General features: G+C 33.5%; 3 protein-coding genes across 3 annotated transcripts; 2 read left to right on the forward strand and 1 right to left on the reverse strand.

The window, feature by feature from the left end:
- The first annotated feature begins 1,356 nt into the window (after window positions 1-1,356).
- LOC142619736 (cytochrome b5) lies at window positions 1,357-4,322 on the forward strand. The gene is made up of 3 exons (XM_075792989.1): window positions 1,357-1,731; window positions 3,617-3,683; window positions 3,774-4,322. The coding sequence occupies exons 1-3, from the start codon at window positions 1,642-1,644 to the stop codon at window positions 4,028-4,030; spliced, it is 414 nt and encodes a 137-aa protein (XP_075649104.1). The 5' UTR covers window positions 1,357-1,641; the 3' UTR covers window positions 4,031-4,322.
- Window positions 4,323-6,422: 2,100 nt separating this feature from the next.
- LOC142620844 (uncharacterized) lies at window positions 6,423-6,971 on the forward strand. The gene has a single exon (XM_075794144.1). The coding sequence runs from the start codon at window positions 6,423-6,425 to the stop codon at window positions 6,969-6,971; it is 549 nt and encodes a 182-aa protein (XP_075650259.1).
- Window positions 6,972-10,164: 3,193 nt separating this feature from the next.
- On the reverse strand, window positions 10,165-16,441 carry LOC142618772 (BTB/POZ domain-containing protein At5g48800). The gene is made up of 4 exons (XM_075791793.1): window positions 16,225-16,441; window positions 13,346-13,412; window positions 11,340-12,512; window positions 10,165-11,000 (listed from the first exon to the last, which is right to left on the reverse strand). Exons 1-4 carry the CDS (start codon window positions 16,293-16,295, stop codon window positions 10,467-10,469), a joined length of 1,845 nt encoding a protein of 614 aa, XP_075647908.1. The 5' UTR covers window positions 16,296-16,441; the 3' UTR covers window positions 10,165-10,466.
- Window positions 16,442-20,827: the final 4,386 nt, after the last annotated feature.

Below are 20,827 nucleotides of genomic sequence, written 5' to 3' on the forward strand. Positions count from 1 at the left end.
TGGTGGTGGGTTGTTTTGTTGCTAGTGGTGGTAGCGGTAATGGTCATTGGGGTGGGTTCGTTTGTCCATGGGTTGTTAGGGTGGGTCTGGGTTGAGGTTGAATTGTGGGTTAAGATCATATTTTGGGTTAAAATCAAGATATTGGTTGAAATTAGGTTGCGATTGTGGCAGTGGGTTGTGGGTTGCGATGTTGACATAGGTTTTAGGGGTGGTGTCTGAGGGTTATGAGTGGGGGCTAGTTGCTATCACACATATTATCTTCTTGTTTTTTTTTTTTGTTTTTTTTTATCGGTGGTGGTGGCTGGTGGTGGGTGTGGGTTTGCTAGGTTGAAAAGAGGTGGTTTGCTAGTTTTTCTTACTTCAGAGAGAGAGAGAGAGAGAGAGAGAGAGAGAGAGAGAGAGAGAGAGAGAGAGAATGGTGAAATTAATATATATAAATGAATAGATAGTGAGTGAAAATAATAAATAAATGAATATATCTAACAAATAAGAAAGGAGAGGGAGGGTATATTGTTAAATAGTGTTGAAACTTAAAATAGATAAAAGTAAGTTTTTAAAGTGCTAAAAGTTAAATTTTTTAGTACCACTAATGTGAATGTTCTTAATATATTTATTTTGGAAGAGAGCCTCCTTTTGAATTTTTCCAAGGTCTTCATTTGAAATTTTGAATCTTTTCTTTTTATATGATATCGTAAATGTAGCAATTTTTTTCTTCATTTATTTGTTGTTAAATTTATTTTAGGCCATTTATGTTTTCTAACATGTCATTTTTACATAGTCTATTACACATACAATTCCTATTATTAGATGAAGGAAATAAGAATAAATTTTTGGATGTTTAGATTTAGGAGACAAAAATCAAATTTGGACATTTTTTTAAGAATCCAAATTTGGACTTAATTATGAAATGAAATGAATATTTTGGCAAAAAAGTACTATGTATTAAAAAAAAAAAAAAAGACTATTTGGTAGTTGGTGATCGGTAGGAGACAATGTGCCAAATGTAACCAAAAAATTTTCTTTCATTTAGCTGAAAGAACATAGACTATTTAGCTGAAATGTTACATACACCATCTAAGTCCTCTCATTTTTCTTTCATTCAATTGAGTATCTAAATTTCAAAGTTATTTAATTTAAGCATTTTATCCAATTTCGTTAAAAAAAATTGTCATTAAGTATGCAATTAACTAATAAAAAAAATTATATTTTTAAAAAAAATTCTGCACATAAAAAAATCTATAAAAAAAATATTTTTATACCACAATTTCTATCACAATTCTAAAATGATTTATTGTAAATGAAAAAAAAAAAATATAAACTATAATATAAAGTATGATAAATCACAGCACCAAAATTGAAAAAGAAAAAAAGAGTGCTAGCTTTGCCTAGCTAGTAGCTCGGTGGTTGGTAAGGGGTAAGCGGTAAGAAGTCAAGAGGTCCTTGTACTACCAACCCAAATTCCCTACCAAATCTGCCATTTGATATTTGACTTCTACACATACACCGACACCAATATCAAAACCAACCCCTCTCTCTCTCTCTCTCTCTCTCTCATTTCCTTTGAAATCCACGCCGCACGCACACCTGATATACAATACAATACACTTGCTCTTGCTCTCCAAAGAACAGAAAAGAAAAAAAATGAGCGGAGGAGAGCGCAAGGTTTACACTCTTGCTCAGGTCTCTGAGCACAACAACCCAAAGGACTGCTGGCTTGTCATTGAAGGCAGGGTATGTATGTGTGTATGTGTGTATGTCATATTCATGGGTGTATTGGGTTCTCTTCTTTTTCTTTCATGGATTTGGATCTCGGCAGATTTTGCATCTGGATTTGGAGCTAATATTGCCAATAACAATTTTTTTTCTTTTTTTTTTATTGTTTATTTTTAATAATGATTAGCACTACTTCTGCCTTGTATGGTTGTGAATCCCCTAAGATTGACATAAAGAGATCAAAATGATGAAAACGTCAAATGGGTTTACTATATCTTGTAGAGGGGATTGATTTTTTGATTGATAATGATTAGTAGTATTGAATGTTGATTGAGGCTGCGAGATTGGTATGGAAAGAAGAGAGGATGCTTAAGATGCTTTTCACTTTTGCTTGCGGGGTCAGGGAGAGGGAGAGGTGATTGGTAGTCATTATTCAATCTGACAGCTATAGCCAATCTTACTTGAACTCACTGTGTTGTCCTTTTGGTGGAAGACACTGATACTGTACCAAAGGCCCAACCTTTTTATATATCTTATCAATCATTTTTTTTTTTAACTCCGTTGGTGAAACACTAAACATTTTTCATATTTATAATCTGATTGTTAAACACACATATGGAGAGACTAAGGTTTCACTTCCATGCTTTTTTTATAATCTGATTGTAGGAAAATAGAACCGTGTAGATTTATGAAACTCTTTGGCGATTACTTGGGTAGAAATTATCCAGTCTCTCCACTTTTTTGGTGGCTTAATGGACTGATCAATTCTTCTCCTTTGATTGTTCATATACTTAATTGATGTTTTAATAAAAAATTTAGCCATTATTATTTATAAGCTATGGAGGTATTGCTTTCTGTAATTAAATACCTTTCCTATAAGGACTCTTCGTATGCATAAGAGGAAAACTTGCTAGAAGACCTCTGAGAACTTATATGGTGCTTTTAAAGAGGTTCTGATCAGTATTACCCCATATTTTTAAGGAGGTGGTCTTCTCTCCCAGCCCCTCTTGTTTGCCGTGAGTATTTGTGTGTATATTTCTTAAGTAAGTGAACATGAACAGTTGTTTAGGGCCCGTTTGGTAGAGGGGTTTGAGTTGAGTTGTTTGTAGTTTTTTGAAATACGTATGGGTGAAAAAATGTGTAGAAATATGTGTAAGGTTGTTTAAAATTTGGTAGAGTGGGTTTGAACCACTCTACCAAACAAGCCCTTAGTCTTGATAGAGGAAAAGCGTAATAGTTTTGGTTAACTCCACTTCTTGCATTGTTGTGTAATAAAGGTTAATGGATTGGACAGTTCAATTATTTGGTATTTCTTGAGGTCAAATTTGTTCTACTGACTAACCTTTTGCTAGAAGAAGTAATAGGGGGGGGAAGTGTTATCTAGTAGAACTGTAGAGGTGTATGGTTTTATTTCAGAAGTGTGGGAGAAAAAGGCCTTTACTGATTGGAAAAAGAATACAAAATTGGTGGTAATGTGGTATAGTTGTGATATTTAGATAAAAAAAAAAAAAAAAAATAAAAAACGTTATACTTCTTAATAGAAGAATGTAGAGAAAGAAATTAAACTAAGTTAGTCTATGTGGTGTTCATTCTGCATTAGGAAATCTAAAATCTGTGTTTGGGACTTCCACGTCCTCGACTACTCCCCAAATTTATACTTTTTTAATCATTTATGTGAGAGAATCCTGTGCTTTGTGCCTAAGAAAACTGCATTTGAACTATTTAGAGTACCTCAAGACTTGAGCTTTAAAAGTCGATCTACATTTTTTGGAAGGTGATTCGAATCTAACATTAGTGGTCCTCATCATGCTTGAGTTTCTATGATTTGAGGTGTTACTTTGTGGTTTTGCAAATTGCAATATCCTTGAATACTTTATCCTAATGTGCTGGAGGCCTGGAACAGGTATTTGATGTGACAAAATTTTTGGAGGACCATCCTGGTGGTGATGAGGTCTTGTTGTCAGCAACAGGTAAGATAAATGTTGCAGTGTTTTGACATTCGTTTAATCATGGATCTGGAAATATCTGCCGATACCGCATATGTGATGTATGGTTTGCAGGAAAGGATGCAACTGATGATTTTGAGGACGTGGGCCACAGTAGCAGTGCAAGAGCAATGATGGACGAATTCTATGTAGGAGACATTGATTCAGCATCCATCCCCACCAAAATGAAGTACACTCCTCCCAAGCAGCCTCACTACAATCAGGACAAGACACCAGAGTTCATTATCAAGGTTCTCCAGTTTCTAATTCCCCTTCTAATCTTGGGTGTGGCCGTTGGCATTCGCTTCTATACAAAATCTGCATCTGCATAATTATTGAAATTACAAGAAAGAAATTAGAAAGACCTTTGCAATAAGTCATATAAGTGATGGATGACCCTTGTTTTATCTTTATGTTTGGGACTTTTAAAATCAGGGATGGTAGGATATTTCACTTCTTTCTGGCGATGATTATGTACTTGTTTTCCTCTATGCCAGTGTAATTTTCCCCCTGAAATCTCAGATGTATTCTGCTGTCCTTGATGTGCCATTGGTAAAAGTACCATGATCTTATTGTTTGATAATATTGCAAACTTGATCCGATGAGAAAAGGTTCTGAAGACCAGATTGCTGTAGCCAATCCTTTTTTTTTTTTTTTTAATAACTCAACTATAACAGGTGGGGAAAGGGGGATTCAAACCTTGGTTTGAAAGAGGAAATTGATTAATTATTATTTTTTTGAATAACTTTGGTCCCAAAAGGAGATTTGACTAATGACGCACACTTCATGACCGATTTTGTTCTCTTGGAATTAGAATATTGGGGTTTTTATTACTTCTCAGGGCTCAATGCTATATTATTTTTCATTGACTAATGATCTACATTGATGAGCAAAAAAATAATTTTAGTGATGGGCAAAAGTTAGAATTGGTAATAATTTGTCACCTAAGATTTGTTGTGAAAATGAAATGGACATAACATTATTCTTCAAAAAATCTCTCTCATTGCATGAAGGATATATGCATAGATGATGTTACTTTCATAAAGGGTTAGAGTTACATTCTTTGATTCATGGCGTTGCATTATTAAGAACTAGCCGATATCCCGCACGATGCACGGTGCATTTTGATCAATTTTGTAAGAATTATTTATGACCCATTGATTTCTTGAATACTATTATTGTTAGTCACACTTAATCTATGAGGTTTTCTACTAAAACTAAATACATTGGGGGAAAAATTCCTCAAATTCATGCATCCAAGAAATGTCACCAGATCATAATGAAATTGTCACCCTACAAACCTATTGGTTCCTGTCTGTCTTTCTTGTATTATTTATGTTTTATATATCAATTAGTTATAAAAACTTCTAGAATTTCATGGTAAACATATAGAAAAAATAATGCCATAGTGATGCAATAATATCACAATTTAACCTCCAAATTTTAATTGAACTAAAAGTAGCCAAAAATAGATCCTTACATAAAATCTAAACAAAATATTTAAAACAAACGTAATATTATGGAAGTTTAATTTTAAATCCAATGGAAATGGGGATTTATATTGGACAAATGTAGAGAAAAATAATATTTGCCAAATTCATTGAATTCGACTCTTGTAATGTTGCATTGAAGTTAGTCTTATGCAGAAAATAGAAAATTTTTTTTTATTCCTACATTTTCCTTGACTTTTTAGATCCATCCATATCAATTCAAAGCTTGTAAAGTTATAAATGTATACAAATTCTTTGAATTTTATTCCTACATTTCTCATGACTTTTTAAATCCATCCGCATCAATTCAAAGCTTGTAAAGTTATAAATGTATACAAATTCTTTGAATTTTATTAATACATTGAAATAAATGCATTTGCCATTACTTTGCTTTTATATATATATATTGAATTGAATTGATGTGGAGAGAAACAATATTTGTCAAATTCATTGAATTTGATTCTTGCAATTCTACATTGAAGTTAGTCTTATGTAGGAAATAGAAAAGTTTTTTTGATTCCTACATTTTCCTTGACTTTTTAGATCCATCCATATCAATTCAAAGCTTGTAAAGTTATAAATGTATACAAATTCTTTGAATTTTATTCCTACATTTCTCATGACTTTTTAAATCCATCCACATCAATTCAAAGCTTGTAAAGTTATAAATGTATACAAATTCTTTGAATTTTATTAATACATTAAAATAAATGCATTTGCCATTACTTTGATTTTTTATATATATATTGAATTGAATTGATGTGGAGACAAACAATATTTGTCAAATTCATTGAATTTGACTCTTGCAATTCTACATTAAAGTTAGTCTTATGCAGAAAATTGAAACGTTTTTTTTATTCCTACATTTCCCATGACTTTTTAGATCCATCCGTATCAATTCAAAGCATGTCAAGTTATAAATGTATACAAAATCTTTGAATTTTATTCCTACATTTTCTATGACTTTTTAAATCTATCCATATTAATTCAAAGCATGTAAAGTTTAAACATATACAAATTCTTTGAATTTTATTAATACATTGAAATAAATGCATTTGTTATTACTTAATAGTTTGACATAAATGATAAATTTAGATGAGGTGGAAGGCTAAATGAGAAGGATGTCATACAATGTGCCACTTGACAGAACCTCATGCTTTCTCACATGAAATCTCTGCTTTTATATTGATTGATATTAATTTCCTTCATTTGATTTTAACCCTTATAAATAATTATGAATGAAAGATACCTATATTTTCTAAAATCAATACTATTGTATGGAAGCACAACTTGGCAACCTCCACCATTAACAGCTTATAAATTGAATTTTGATGCGGCTATTTTTTCTGAGCTGGACCGAACCGAAGTGGGAGCAATTATACAGAATGAGCAAGGTCAAGTTATGGCGGCAATGACGGCAAGTGGACCAAAGGTGAGCTCTAGCAAGGAAGCAGAGTTGTTGGCATGTCGAAGATCAATTGAATTTGTTATGGAAGCTGGGTTCACCAAGCTGATCATAGAAGGAGATAACGTAAATGTTATGCGAGCCATTTCATCTTCACGGATTAATTGTTCACTGCTAGGCTATGTGGTGGATGATATTCGCCACTTGGTTCATTGTTTAGAGTGGGCTAGAATTAGTTTTACTAGGAGGGGTGGGAATAAGGTTGCACATGCTTTGGCTCAACATGCTAGGAATTCCTTAGATAATGATGTGTATTGGATGGAGGACTCTCCTCTACCGGCTACGGAGGCCTTGTTTCTGGATGTTATGTTATTATAATTTTATGAATGAATGATCCCTTTAAAAAAAAAAAAAAAGAATAAAGTCTGTATATTATCTCCTTTCTAGATTTCTAATATCATGTGCAATGCAACTTATAAAATAATAATAATAAAGTAATTGACTGCAAATACAATAAAATTGGACACGGTATATATCAAAACTCGAATTTCCTAACACTTACCTTACCAAATGACTCTAGTTTCATTATTTATTGTTATGTTCGATGTTGTTTCGTTTAATTTGCTTGCTTCTTCCGTGGGTTTAACAACAATGGTGTTAGCTTATTCAGCAGATCCTTGACAGTCACAAAGTTTACTTTTGGAAGTGCCAACAATATCTGATTTATCTCCATGGGCTGTTGATTGTTTTCATCCAAGCCTTGCTAGAGCCTAGAATTAATACTTTGCCACGCCTCTCTCACTGCGTGTGTGCATACTGTGTACAATATGATACAGGCATTAGTTTGAGCCGCCCCTAAGAGTTGTTGTATTACATGCGGCAGTGGCAACACCAATGAAAAGACCCACAATGATGAGAAAAAGAACATAAAAAACGCAAATGTTTTGACATTTTGTGAGAAGCTTCAGAAGTATGTATCATACACAAACAAGAAAGAAAGAAAGAAAGCAGAGTGGTATATCCAATTAAAAAAAGTTGGATAAGTCGAATTATCTGATTCCTTTTTGGCTTTGTTGGCATAAGAAAAAAGAAGAAGATCTTTTAAGATAAACTAAATTATCCAACCATAACAAACAATCACGTTTTCCAAAGACCCTCACAGTAAAAATCGCCTTTTTTTTGTTGTCATTGATGAGTGAAGGAGGAGGGGACAGTACAGAGAGTATAAAAGAAGAAATGGGGTACTACCTCAACTTCCCTCTTCCTTGTATTTTCTATACTTGTAATCTGGTAATAAGGAGAGAGAGAGAGAGAGAGAGAGAGAGAGAGAACATGGGAGCTATAGCAAGGGAGAAAGGTGTACTGAAATTGGTGCACCGAGGTAGGTATGTGGAGATGTTAACACAGCCTATAACTGCTGCAGAAGTGATGAGGAGGAACCCAAGGCACTTGGTTACTCGGCCTGATGTGTTTGAGTTTCCATATATTATGGTTAAACCTGAGGCAGTTTTGGTTCCTGGTAAAGTGTTCTTCACTGTTCCTAATCGCACAATCTATCACCTGTTAAAAGCCAAAAAAGGGTTCTGCAGCAGCCAACAACCTTCTTCTTCTCGACAAATGCAGCTGAATCATGATGTCAACCAGAAACATCATTCATCAATCAAGTCAAACGCTGGGAACACACCAAAGTACAACCTTGGCTTTAAGCCTCAGTTTAGAAACACGTCTTGGGATGAGCCTAGGGAACAAGATTATTATTATTATAAAAATAAACACAAAAAACAATCCCCATTACAGTGTTGCCCTCGGCCTCAGATGATTGAAAAATACAAGAGATCTCCAACAAAATTCAGGCAGATAATACTGGAAGATTCGACAACTGAATTTAGACATACCTATTACACCAGTAACCAAATCAGTGTAAAACTGCCTAAAACAGAAAATCCTGATCCACTGTCTGAATGTGGCACTAGCAGACAGGTTACCATGTTGAAACCTTGTTTAAGGAAACCAGATAGTCATCGTAAGTTCCTTCATCTTAGGGTAACTTTCAACTTGTCAATCAATGATGCCAAGCAGCAAAGGAGACACTCAGTTAGTCCACCAAAATTTGTAGACTACCCAAATTTGTGATGCCTCTGGGAATAATATATATTTTTTCTATGTAGCATGATTATGGCTCTGTAGGATTCTGTGTGAGAGCTAAAATTTCTCTACTGAGATTTGTTTATTCTATGTATCCAGTGGTACATAGAATTTCTGTTCGCATATACGGAAATTTGTTTATCCATGCACTTCCCTTTCTTGTAAGTTGTAACCCTCCTACATTTAGGTTTTCTTTCCCTTGACATTGAGGAAAAAAAAAAAAAAATTTGTAGTTATTCATTTGGTTCAGAAAGAAAAAGAAGAATGAATGGGAAAAGCAAAACAAGGAATTGGGAATTCTACAACCATTATGGATAAGGCAATGCAACTAAAAGATTTGGAATGTAATTGCTGCATATTGGAATTGTGGCAATGGGCCTACATTTTTTTTTGGACGTTATTTTTGGGTGAAACCAACTAGACCTCTAGATTAGACAAAAATAGGATGTTTTAGAAAAGTTATCTAAGTTTGCTCCCGAAAATTTTAGGATTTTCCAAAACAACAGCTGAATATACTATACTACTGGTGAAAAAAGAAACAAGCACAAAATGACTGAATGTACATGTTGATCTAAAAACTACAGGTCAGCCAAGCTTTAGCATTTTTGACATCATTTATTTCAAAAATGATTACAACAACAAAGAAAGAGTACAATTTGTGTATCACACCAAAGTTTTCCTTGGCTCATCATTCTATTCGCAGCCTAACAACTATTCATGGCTTACTCCCTCAACATTATAAATAATTAAATTTATTTCTAACAATTCTTGATAGTTAACATTTTATAGTGGTGTACATTCCCTAAACACCTCCTAGGTCCCATAAAAAATTAAATAATAACTATAATAACCCACAGATATTATACAAGTTGAAGTTTGAATAATTGACAAACTTGTAGTGCAAAGAGCTTCGCTTTAGAAATGATGTAATGAAAAAAATCTAGGACCACAAATAATTTCACAACTTCTTTTCCACAACTGTAATGTAGCAAATTGTGAGTAGTAGAAAAAAATGGTAGGTCTATATGTAAATAATAGAACTCGCAATCTACCACCTTAGAGTCATGGCAAAGAAGTTGTGAAATAGTTCGTGATCCTAGAACCACACATGACGTAACATCCATTGCAATCATTGCAACATTAAAGATAGAGAACATTTTAAATTTTATTTGGGTCAGTCATAGGCATTATATGAAAATTCTGGGTCTGATAACGTTTTGGGTATTCACAAATCCTTGGCACTGAGAACAACATAAAACATTCAGTAAAGTATCTAACCTGAAAGCAAACTAAGGAAGCCCGACCAGTTTTTATCTCTATATTTTGGAAAATAGAACTCCATGAAGAAGATAATGCTAATTTTAGAAGAAGAGGCAGAAATTAGTCATCTCAAATTCAATTCATCATGAATTAAGTCCCAACAAAAGGCAGAAAATATTCATCTCAAAATCAATTCATAATGAATTAAGTCCCAACAAATTTAAATACAATGAGCATTTTATGCATGTTCACATTAGACATTCTTTGAAATATGTATAAACATCAAAGTAGTAATCACCAAAAACCATCACTTGCAATTGAGAAGAGCCCCCTTCTCTTGCTACGTCAAAGCGCCAGAACTCATTTACAAGGTGGCGAAAAAAAATTTAGTAAAAAGGTTACCACAAACATGACATACAGACTCAACAAATTCAGGGGGGGAAAAAGATTCCAAGTGATGTTAATTACCTACTCTGTACTTGCACATGTTCTCTCAATAACCTTAGAATCTGTTCTATGCGAATGTTTCGATGGAGAACTTGATCCCCTTGAAGAACTATGTCCAAAGAAGCCCAGTTTACCAATTTTCTTTGAGAAAGAACTCATAAATTTACGAGAATTGGACTTTTCCATATCCCTCTTCATACAAACATGTTCTTTCTCAAGATCATTTAGTCTCATCCGTAACCGTGCTAGCTCAAGTTTTAGTTCACGATTTTCTCTTCTCAATGAAGCATAGTTGTCTCGTGGAGACATTGCCGCACTTAGTGCACCACTGCTGATCCTCCATGACTGATGGGTTGGCTTGGGGTCATCATCTCCATAAGAGCAGCTCAGGGAATTTCGGAGCCTTATTTGCTCAAAGTAGAGCACTTGTACAATAGACTGGAGAGGGAGACGCTCATTTTGTGCAGCATGTGCACCAGCCTCTTGAGAGAGCTTTTGGAAATCAATCAGTTTGCTTAGCTTCTTCCGGTCCAACTCTGATAAATTTTGATGTGCCTGAATATGCATTCACATAAGAATCAGATACAACGAAATTCTAAGAAGAAATTACTAGTATAAATGGACTTTGTTTACTTCAGGTAAATATATTTCAAGAAGACTTAGTTTGACATGGGTAAGAGTAGAATTAGTTGAGATTTTTTTTCTTTCTTTCTTGAAATTTATGACTAATATATCTTGTACTAATTTTAGGGGGGGAATACTTGGGCAAATGCTCCCGGTGAAGAAGGAAGAACACGTATCTCTAATATGCAACCTCCAAAATCAGTCAGTTTCATATGGGAAAAAAAAATGTGTGTGTCATCTAAATTGCAAGAAAAGATGAGTAACACATACTTTCAGGTAAATATCAATGGCTCGATATAACCCGTCATGAACAGTACGTGCATGTGTTGGTAAAACATCTGCAATCACCATGAACTTAGGAAGCTTGAGATTTGCATCAGGCGCAATTTCTGCAAGGTAATTATCTACTAATTTTGCAACTTTGAACAAGGCAGTTTGGGAAGGTGAATGGGGACTATCAGATTCAAAAACGGAAGCATCATCCATATCGTCTTCGCTATCATCTTGCTGTGAGAAATTTACCAAAATCCTATGAACCGTATCAACATCAAATAAGGTATCACCTGCATGCCTGAAAGAAGGGATGAGAAGATCATCGAGAGTAGCAATATCCAACTGGGACCCAATCCTCCTCTCCAGATCAAGCCTACAAGAAATTGTGCAATCAAGCATCACTGCACTTCTTAAGAGTCCAAAAAGGAAAGTGATTGGAACAGCAAGCTTCTCAATGGGCAAGAGGCTGACAATCGTCTCAACCACCAGTTTTTCATGCCCATTTGAACCTGAAAGCAAATCAACTTTTGCCTGGCTAGATGGATTCCATAAGCTGGATTTCTTTGTCAACTCCTTCTGTGCATAATTCACAAGGGATGCACCAATGCTCTCTGGACGAACCCCACGACACTTCATTGCCGTTATGACTTTTTGATACAAATCAACCCGCAGAACAGAAAGATCTTCAATCCACCAGTCCCCTTCACTCTTGGCTTGCCTGTTCATGTGAAGCCTCCCTGAGCTGCTGTACTCCAAGCGTGAGAAGCTTGAAGCAATCTGCTCTGCACAAGCCTTTGAGGCTATTGCATCGATGCAACGGCTAACTACTCTCAGCTCATCTGCAAGAGGGAGTAGGTTTTCACATTGTTGCAGAACTTCAACACACATTTCAAGGTTTTTGCAAACAATGCTCTCAAGATATTCTTCAGTACGGGAACCAAGATTATCTTTCGAAAACTCTTCGGTCATTTCAAGGTAATCAGAAACACAGCACAGCTGAGCAACATTCGTGGATGTAATTTCAAAGTTGATTCCATAACAGAATTTTGCTGCCAACTCAAATGCCTCTGCACCTCCTGGTAAATTAAGCAGCTCCACCCTTGAGATATCAGAATCCCTATGTTCTGCAACTAACTTCCGTATTCGTCCACTTCGAGAGACAAGAGGGAACTGCATTTAAGAATCAAGGCTATTGGAACCATGAGAACTACGAAAAAAAAAAAAAAAAATCACCGTGCATAAAGCAAGTTCTAATAATTTAAGCGATGATTAACATTCAAGCATATGAGCAAGAGCATCACAAATCCAAGAGTGTGTATAAAAAAAAATGATTAAGCAATGTGCAAATTTGGTATGGTTGAAAAAAACATCTCCAAGGATAGAACATGTTCATACTTCATGTAATCTGTGTGTATATTTAGTGGTTAAAAAAGAATTGCTAACAAATTACAAATGATCTAGACAATTCAAATTTATTGCAAATTCCCAATTGATCATGGACAATCTAAATGAAACACAATTTTTTCTTTTTTTTCCTTGGCATAAAAATTGTCTGATTTTCTATTTGATTCTTCTACTTTTTCCAATTTCAAGTTACAATTCTAGAAAACTTGAATTTTAGTTAATGTCCACTTGTAATTTTGGGGGCAAAATTTGAACTTAAGGCCAGTCTGAGCTCCAGCCCACATCTTACCACTTGAGCCCAAGGGCACATTTCAAGTAGAATTCACTAGCAAATAATACTTTGCATCTGCTCTTCATAACCTAAGATAGGACAACCAAACTAGATTTAACCACCTGAAAATGTGTTGAGAGTGCCATCTATTTCGCTCATTCTTTATGTTTACAAAAAGCAAAATACTGCTGAAGCAGATACGACACTGAAATTGCATTTGAACAGAGGCACCACCAAAAATTTAGTAAAAGAAGCTTCATCCATCAGAAAGGCATACTCAATCAGAAAATAGTGAACAAAATCACGATAAAACAAAGCATATTGTTACCTTATGTAATGAAAATGACCCTCCACTAACTTCAATGGTAATATCGCTTGGAACATCACGAAAAATCCTACAACAGGTTATCAGCCAATTATTTTCACAAGAAGGCTTACATTCACAGGAAAAACGAACATGTAACTTTCAAGGTTAAGTTGACTCACTTATAAAAAAAAATAAAAGGATATGGTTTAAGCTCTTGCTTGATAAAAATATTCTATTGATTTAACTCAAAGAAATCACCAAGAGCTGGCAGTTACAAGATTATTGTAATATAACCACACAATCCAGATGAGTAAAAGAGAAATAAGTGTACCACATAGATTAATAACCAATTGGAAGTTAGATATTCACTTATAAGCATCACATGTTTGTTAAAATGTTATGCAATAGTCACAAACTGTCAGTAGCCTTAAATTTACTTTCAACTTTAGAACAAGGAATTATATATATATATCTATAAATGCCAAACCATCAAGGAAACAGAGGCCATAGCTATGGAACAAGGAATCATCCTAGCAAAAAATCTGGGCTTGGAAAAGACCATTTTTGAAGGGGACTCGCTTCAGAAAATTCAAGCAATAGAGGCTAAGGAAGTGAGAAATGTGGTTGGCCATATTGTGAGAGGTATTCTGCAAAATCTTCCTAACTTCCAGGAGGCAAAAGTCAGACATATTGGTAGGGATGGCAACAAAATAGCCCACGAACTTGCCCAATTTGCAAAACTCTCTGCCGAGGAACATGTCTGGACTTCAATCATTCCTGATTGGATAGAAGACATGGCTAGATTTGAAGGAACAAGTTAAATGAAGTCTAGGTTTGTGGTCTAGGTTGTTGCTGTGTACCTCCTTTTGTTATGCTCTGTTTTGTAGATTGTGCTCTGTTTCTGTGTAACTTCATTTGGCTGGTTTGAATGAAAGTTTCAGTTTGGTTTCAAAATAAATAAATAAATGCCAACCATCACAAAACCTATCATATTTCTTAGGTTTCATAGGATTCTGAAATTTACAATGAAGTCTTATAACAAAGATGTGCGTATTTTTTCACGTGTGTAATGTACTCTATATACAAATCTCTCAAACGATCAATTTTAACTCACTCCTTCACTTTGGATCCATAATTTTAGTCTCTTAATATTCTTTTTCTTAAATATTAGTAGCAACAACATGGAACAGTTATATGAAAAAAAAAATGGTGATTTAGACTTTTTTTGGGGGGGTTGGGGGGAGGATCACTGACAGTAGAAAACTCAAAGTGGAGCTACAAAATAATTAAAAAGAAAATTGAAAGGAAATTTAATTTCACAGCAAGGAACTTTAAGCCAATCATAATCAAAAGAAATACAATATATTAAGAATATTGAGAAGTATTGTGTCAAAAAAAAAAAAAAGAATATTGAGAAGTAGATCAAACTATATATTAAACAAAGTCAAGGCATTGAGATTGGACTGGGACCCCTGTGTTTTCGCAATATGTTTTAAAAGGTGCATTCTTCAAGATCACTATGCTTCTAGTTTAAGTGCACACTTAAGACCCAAATATCACATCTTTTCTGCTATTCTAAAGGCATACGCCCAGCTGGACTAATTACTTTATAAATAAACAAAGTTGACCATGGTTTACACTAAACAATAAGGAAAAAAAATTATCTGCTAGTTTTCACCCAACCAAAAGAGAGAGAGAGAGAGAGAGAGAGAGTCAATCTCCTACAAAAGAACCTTTGGCACCATAAGAATCCAGTAAGATTTTTTCAGGCTTGTGTTTTGCCTTTTCCTTTCAGTTACAAATTGGGGATTTTATTGAAATTGTCCTCTGTTACTGACAACTTTTTTTTACTTTTTTTTGTTTTTGTTTTTGTTTTTGGGAGATTGGAAGCAAATTTATTGAAATTGTCCAGCACTAAATTTATTCCTTTTCTTTTCCTCTAGGTTTATCAAAATGTTCACTATTATAGTAACAAGTCTCTCATGAAAACCAGAATATATTTTATAATCCAATTATATTTTAGAATCAATTAATCATAATATAATACAATTATTTTATTTTCTATTAAAAATATTTACATCCCATGCTTTAAGGCTGTTGGATGTTAGGCTTATGCCTAACCTCAATGGATGTGAATCTTTGCCTTAAACTGTTGGGCTTTGCAAATGAGTTCTCAAGCAAGAGAGGGATTTCCCAGATTAAACTTCTCTCTCTCATTATGCAAGGATATTTCCTACCCATCTGAGTCAAGAATAACTCACTGAGATGCATGCAGGAAAATCTCAGATTAATATGACAAATAAAGTGACTCAACAAAATGGCAGGACTAGGGAGAAATTTAATGGATGAACAAAGATGCAAAAGGTTACATTCCAAAATAAGATTCAACTAACTGATGTTCACCACATGATGTAAAATTGTGCAGCATATTCATTCTATAGGAAGGAACGAAAAGAAGTGGGGAGAGGAAGAAAGATTATAACTTTTTTTTTGGTCAAATACAAAATGATTTGCAGTTGCACCTTTTGTTTAATGAAAACTAATGTCAAAGCTTAATTTATAAGAGTGAGTTAAAATTCACAAGTTAGACATATAGAAGCAACAACTGAAGCACATAAACATTGAAAATGTCGCCATAGACAACATAAAGAAAAAGAAGAAATAAAAAACAAAAGATCAAAATTTGAAAGTGAAAAATCTGAAACTGCAGTGAGCTAAGCATGGAAACATGGAAAGAGTATGGAAAGAACTCCCTCGTTGCATCACCAACAATAAATAAATAAAAACAAGGTACACATGAACAAAACAACAATAAGAAGAAGTAACTAGAAAGACGAAAACATAGCACAACATGTCAAACAATTGAGAAAAGTGAAAAATACCCAGAACAGAAAACAAACCATTCATTGCATCGTTGCCTTGCACACTTAGCCAACGACAGCTGTTGCTGCTGCTTGTCAGTAAGGTCCATGGAGAGCAAGAAGAAAACCCAATGGAGAAAAATGGTATGTGAAGAGGAGAAAAGGACAATGAAGTGAGGAGAGTGAGAGACAAAGACAGAAACCCAGTTGGGGATGTTGCTGGTACTGGTAGTGAAGTTTTTCCTTTGGCCATTTTTGTCAAACAGATGATGTTCAAAGCCATAGATTGCAATTGTCCAAAAGCAAATGGGCCTGTCTTGTGGCTGTGGGTCATACACTTCTATTATATGTTTTTTTAAGGATAGAATATGGTGTCGACGACAAAAGAATTTATCAGTTAAGCTAATTTGAATCCAGTTTTTTTACATCTACTATCACACTTCGTCAATATTCGGATTTTAATTAAAGATTTTATTATTAGTCTTTGTTGAAACAGGTAAAGGGCCGGAAAAGAAGGAGGTGTTTGTGACTTTAGGCTATTGTCATACTCATTACAAACAAAAAGAAAAAAAAAGCGGGAACAAAAGTAGTTAACAGCTTTTGACATTATTTCACTTTTTAACGGTGAAAAGTGAAATATATATTCTCTTTGTCCTTCAAAACTTTCTCATTTTAATTTTACCCTTTTGTTTTCGGCTATTTGCACAAATATCCAAACCCTTTATATGATATGATATGATGCAATAGAGTGGCAATTGCAAACACAGACAGGCGTGGTTTGACAGACAGGCGTGCATGGCACGGTTTACCAATTACACCACAAACATTTATCATTGAAAGAAATGATATTATCTTCAATATTGTAACGTATACAAAACATGTTTATCAAAAAAGTAACGTATACAAAACATCAAACAAACTTTCTTGTCTTATGTGCAATAAAGATTTAAATTAATACTAAAAGTCTCGCAACTTAATTGACACTTTTTTATGATTATAAAATTAAATAAAAGTCAAATTAGTCATTAAAAAGGCTTGTGACTTGATAATATTTACCAGTTTTTCTATGAAAAAGTACTTGGATTCAAATATAAAGCAAGATCTTAATGAAAAATTAGTGAATATTTGGCTCAATAACATTGCCCTTATTAAGTGGACCTAACTCGTAAGAATTTTCTTAAAATGGAAAGTAAAATGAAAATATGATTGCTCCTGATGTCATGATAAATTATCAATTTAAAAAAAAAATAAAAAATAGAAAATAATGAATTTAATTATTTAATATAACCAATAGAATTTAATTATGCTATTAAACTTTTAGAGAAATAGAAAAAGATTAAAACGTCCTGATCTTCCATTATTGCATTGCTGGCTATTCTGCCACAAGTCCACATGAAGTCACTTGCGGTGTTGATAAAAAGTTATGAAATCTAATAAAGGGATGATTTCCTTTTGGTGTAATTTATTCTATAGTAGATTTAAAAAAAAAAAAAATTAGGTATTATAATGGAGAAAGGGGACTATACTTTCGTTAGGGAATACATTATCAAAGATAGTATTATAAAAACATGAGTCATACATTGTGATACGTATCGTATCGTGTATAAATAGTTTCGTATCAAAAGTGCTTATAAATTGTATGATGTGTAAGTATGTATTTTTTAAATTGTACGTATAGTACGATACATAGACATGTGGGTTTAAAATGTTTTTTTAAGGTTAAAATTTGTGGTTTTATTTGATCTAAACAAGTTTTTTAATAAAAAAATTATTGGGTTACTTAATTGAATCCAATAAAATAACATGCCCATAATTTTTTTTCCTACAAAATTTGAACTACACACTTGACACTTCATTTTCATATTTGCAAAAAAAATTTCTATGTTATGAATAGTGTATTAAATGAAAATATAACAATATTTTTATTTTTGTAATTATTTTTATAAGTTTATTATTTTTGGTTGCAACGTGGTAGTGTATCAAAAAAAAAAAAAAAAAAAGAGAGGTTAGAATGTGAAGAAGAAATATAAAGAGAACAAGAAAGAAGATAGTAATTGTTGATGATGATGAAAGAAATAATTTTGCAAGATAATGAACATGATGATAACATTGACATAAATGAAGTGAATTAGGCAAGTTGATGAAAATAAATTATTATTTTGGCTCTTATATCATGTATTATCACTCTTAAGTCTTAAGTTTAACTAATTTAGTTGTGTCTGTTATAAACATATATGTTATGCTCCGTTTGTTTCAATGGAAAACCTTGTGTAAAGATAGTTTTCCTTGTTTTTCAGTGTTTGGTAGCATAAAAAAAGATGAGTTAAAGGAAAATTATCTTTGGTCAACATAAAAAGTATGGCTTATTTTTGGAGATTGTTTTCCATTAAATTTTTTTGGAAAACAACTCTATCTTACAGCAAGCTAAATAAGGGAAGTTATGAGGTTGTTTTTCAACTTATTTAAAGTTGCTACCAAATATTAGAAAATGAGATAGTTTTATAGAAAATGCTTTTAAAAAAAAACTCTTTTTCTTAAAAACATCATTGCTGAAACAAACAGAGCGTTAATTTGATTTATTTAATTAGCTTTGTTGAAAAAACCAAAAGTTTTTTTGAAGCTTCATTTTCTAGGTTGGGCTGCTAATAAGTAATAACAGGTCAATCAAATAGGCAAAAAAGAAGGGGGAATTTAAGGAAGGAAATTAAAAGTAGTTCATTGTCATTGCCATTTTTCACTTTCCACGTGGGGTAATTATTAAGTACTCACATAATATCATAAATGTATACTCTTCTATCTTACATAATTGTAGGTCTCATTGATTAAATTTAGAGTAAGACTCATAATTTATGTGAGAAGAGGAAGTACACATTTATAGTACTTTTCAGAGTATTCAATAATTTTTCTTCCACGTGAGAAAAGGTATAAAAAAAAAAAAAGAAAAAAAAAAGAAGGAGGATAGGGAGAGGGGTGGCCTGGGCCGGCCACATTATTAATTTGATAATACTATGACTATGAGATATGATTTATGATTACCCACCTCCTCCAGTGGGTCATTACGATTATTACAGGGCCCACCCACCCCCATATTTGATATAATTTGATATCATATCTTCCACCACCACCACTCCTTTCTTTTTTTCTTTTTCTTTTTTATATAGATGGGAACAAAAATGAAATTGATCTGGTCAAAGGTCTTTTGAAAAAAAAAAAACCATGTATCATAGATAGAGAGATTGACTTAACTATTCAAATAAAATAATAATAATAATAATAAACGGAGAGAGTATCAGCAAATTTAGGATTTATATATAATGTCACGTTTTTACCTTGAAACTCGGAAGGAGTTTATGACTTTATGGCGGTGGAATCTATATATTTCTTAATGTCCTATAACCGAAGTTGTTAAGTCAAGTGTCTCTTTTTATTTTTTTTTTCTTTTTCTTTTTTTTTTTTTTTTTGCGGAAGTGTCATAATTTTATGTTTAGCAAAAACAAAAGTGTCATATTTTTATAATTTAACATGCAGCCTAACCTTAGACCACCAACAAATCAAAGAGATGAGAGAGCAGTGACTGAGGAGAACCAATCTAAAGTTGTAATCATATTATCAAACATTTATTTACTGACGTTTATTGCTCAGTTTACTTATAGGTGAAGAAGTACAACCAGTTTAATTTCACTTGCACTTTGCAGCAAGGGAAGCTAAGAGCTCTAGCTGGTTTGACTTATATTATCTTCAAAGGCGATGCTCTTGTTTCACCCAAGCTCTCTAAGATTGCAATGATTTCAATTACTTCAACTAGTACCTTTAACAGGACCAAGGAGAGAATTATAAAGAAACTTCTAGGATGTTACCAATTAGTTCAATTGGTGTTTTTTTTTTTTTTTGGCCAAATCCTAGTCCCATCAAAGGGTTTTCTAACATGTTATTCTAGAGTCTAGACTCACACACACTCTAACATGCATCTAATATACAACATGGAATATCATCCCATTGCAACAAATGTAAAGAGATCCTATCATTCATCTAACAAAGAATGTTTATACCCAAGGGCAGCAAACACATCAAGACATGAACATATCACAAATATCATTCACGAGGCAGTAGGCATATCAAGCATACTCATCAAGGTATTTATCAAGCATGTTCGATTACTCAAGCATGGCATCACAAAATATAATCAAACTCATCATCCAACATAGACGCATGTTAATATTCATATGCATGACTTACCTCAATTACCTCATTGCATCACAACACCTGTGCATTAATACTTGTTCATGTTCTTACACATGCTCATGTTGCTCAACCAAAGCATATACCCTAATGATTAATTCAACAATTAAAGCATGTAAAACATGATAATCTACTGACCTAGACCTGAACATGTGAAAATTGAAATAAAAAGAAGCTAAGCATGTGATGAAAACTTAAAAAAACAAATAAAACATGAAGAATCCTAAATTGGGTTTCTAGGCATGAGCATGCTTGTGCATGCACAGGGTATGTGTGCCCTATGTGCATGCATATGCATGCTACAAGTTTGTGCACACAAGCATGCCCAAAGACACAAACCCAAAAATAGCAAGGAAACAACAATCAAGATAAGATTTCTAGCAACCTATCGTGCTTACTTTAT

The sequence above is a fragment of the Castanea sativa genome, chromosome 12 (assembly GCF_040712315.1).
Source record: "Castanea sativa cultivar Marrone di Chiusa Pesio chromosome 12, ASM4071231v1".
Lineage (NCBI taxonomy): Eukaryota > Viridiplantae > Streptophyta > Magnoliopsida > Fagales > Fagaceae > Castanea > Castanea sativa.

Coding starts and splice junctions, on each gene's coding strand:
- LOC142619736 (XM_075792989.1), top strand. CDS start 1,642: ATGAGCGGAGGAGAGCGCAAGGTTTACACTCTTGCTCAGGTCTCTGAG. Junction 1,732..3,616: donor GGCTTGTCATTGAAGGCAGG/GTATGTATGTGT, acceptor GGCCTGGAACAG/GTATTTGATGTGACAAAATT. Junction 3,684..3,773: donor GGTCTTGTTGTCAGCAACAG/GTAAGATAAATG, acceptor TATGGTTTGCAG/GAAAGGATGCAACTGATGAT.
- LOC142620844 (XM_075794144.1), top strand. CDS start 6,423: ATGAATGAAAGATACCTATATTTTCTAAAATCAATACTATTGTATGGA.
- LOC142618772 (XM_075791793.1), bottom strand. CDS start 16,295: ATGGACCTTACTGACAAGCAGCAGCAACAGCTGTCGTTGGCTAAGTGT. Junction 12,513..13,345: donor GGTCATTTTCATTACATAAG/GTAACAATATGC, acceptor TCTTAAATGCAG/TTCCCTCTTGTCTCTCGAAG. Junction 11,001..11,339: donor CCATTGATATTTACCTGAAA/GTATGTGTTACT, acceptor ATGCATATTCAG/GCACATCAAAATTTATCAGA.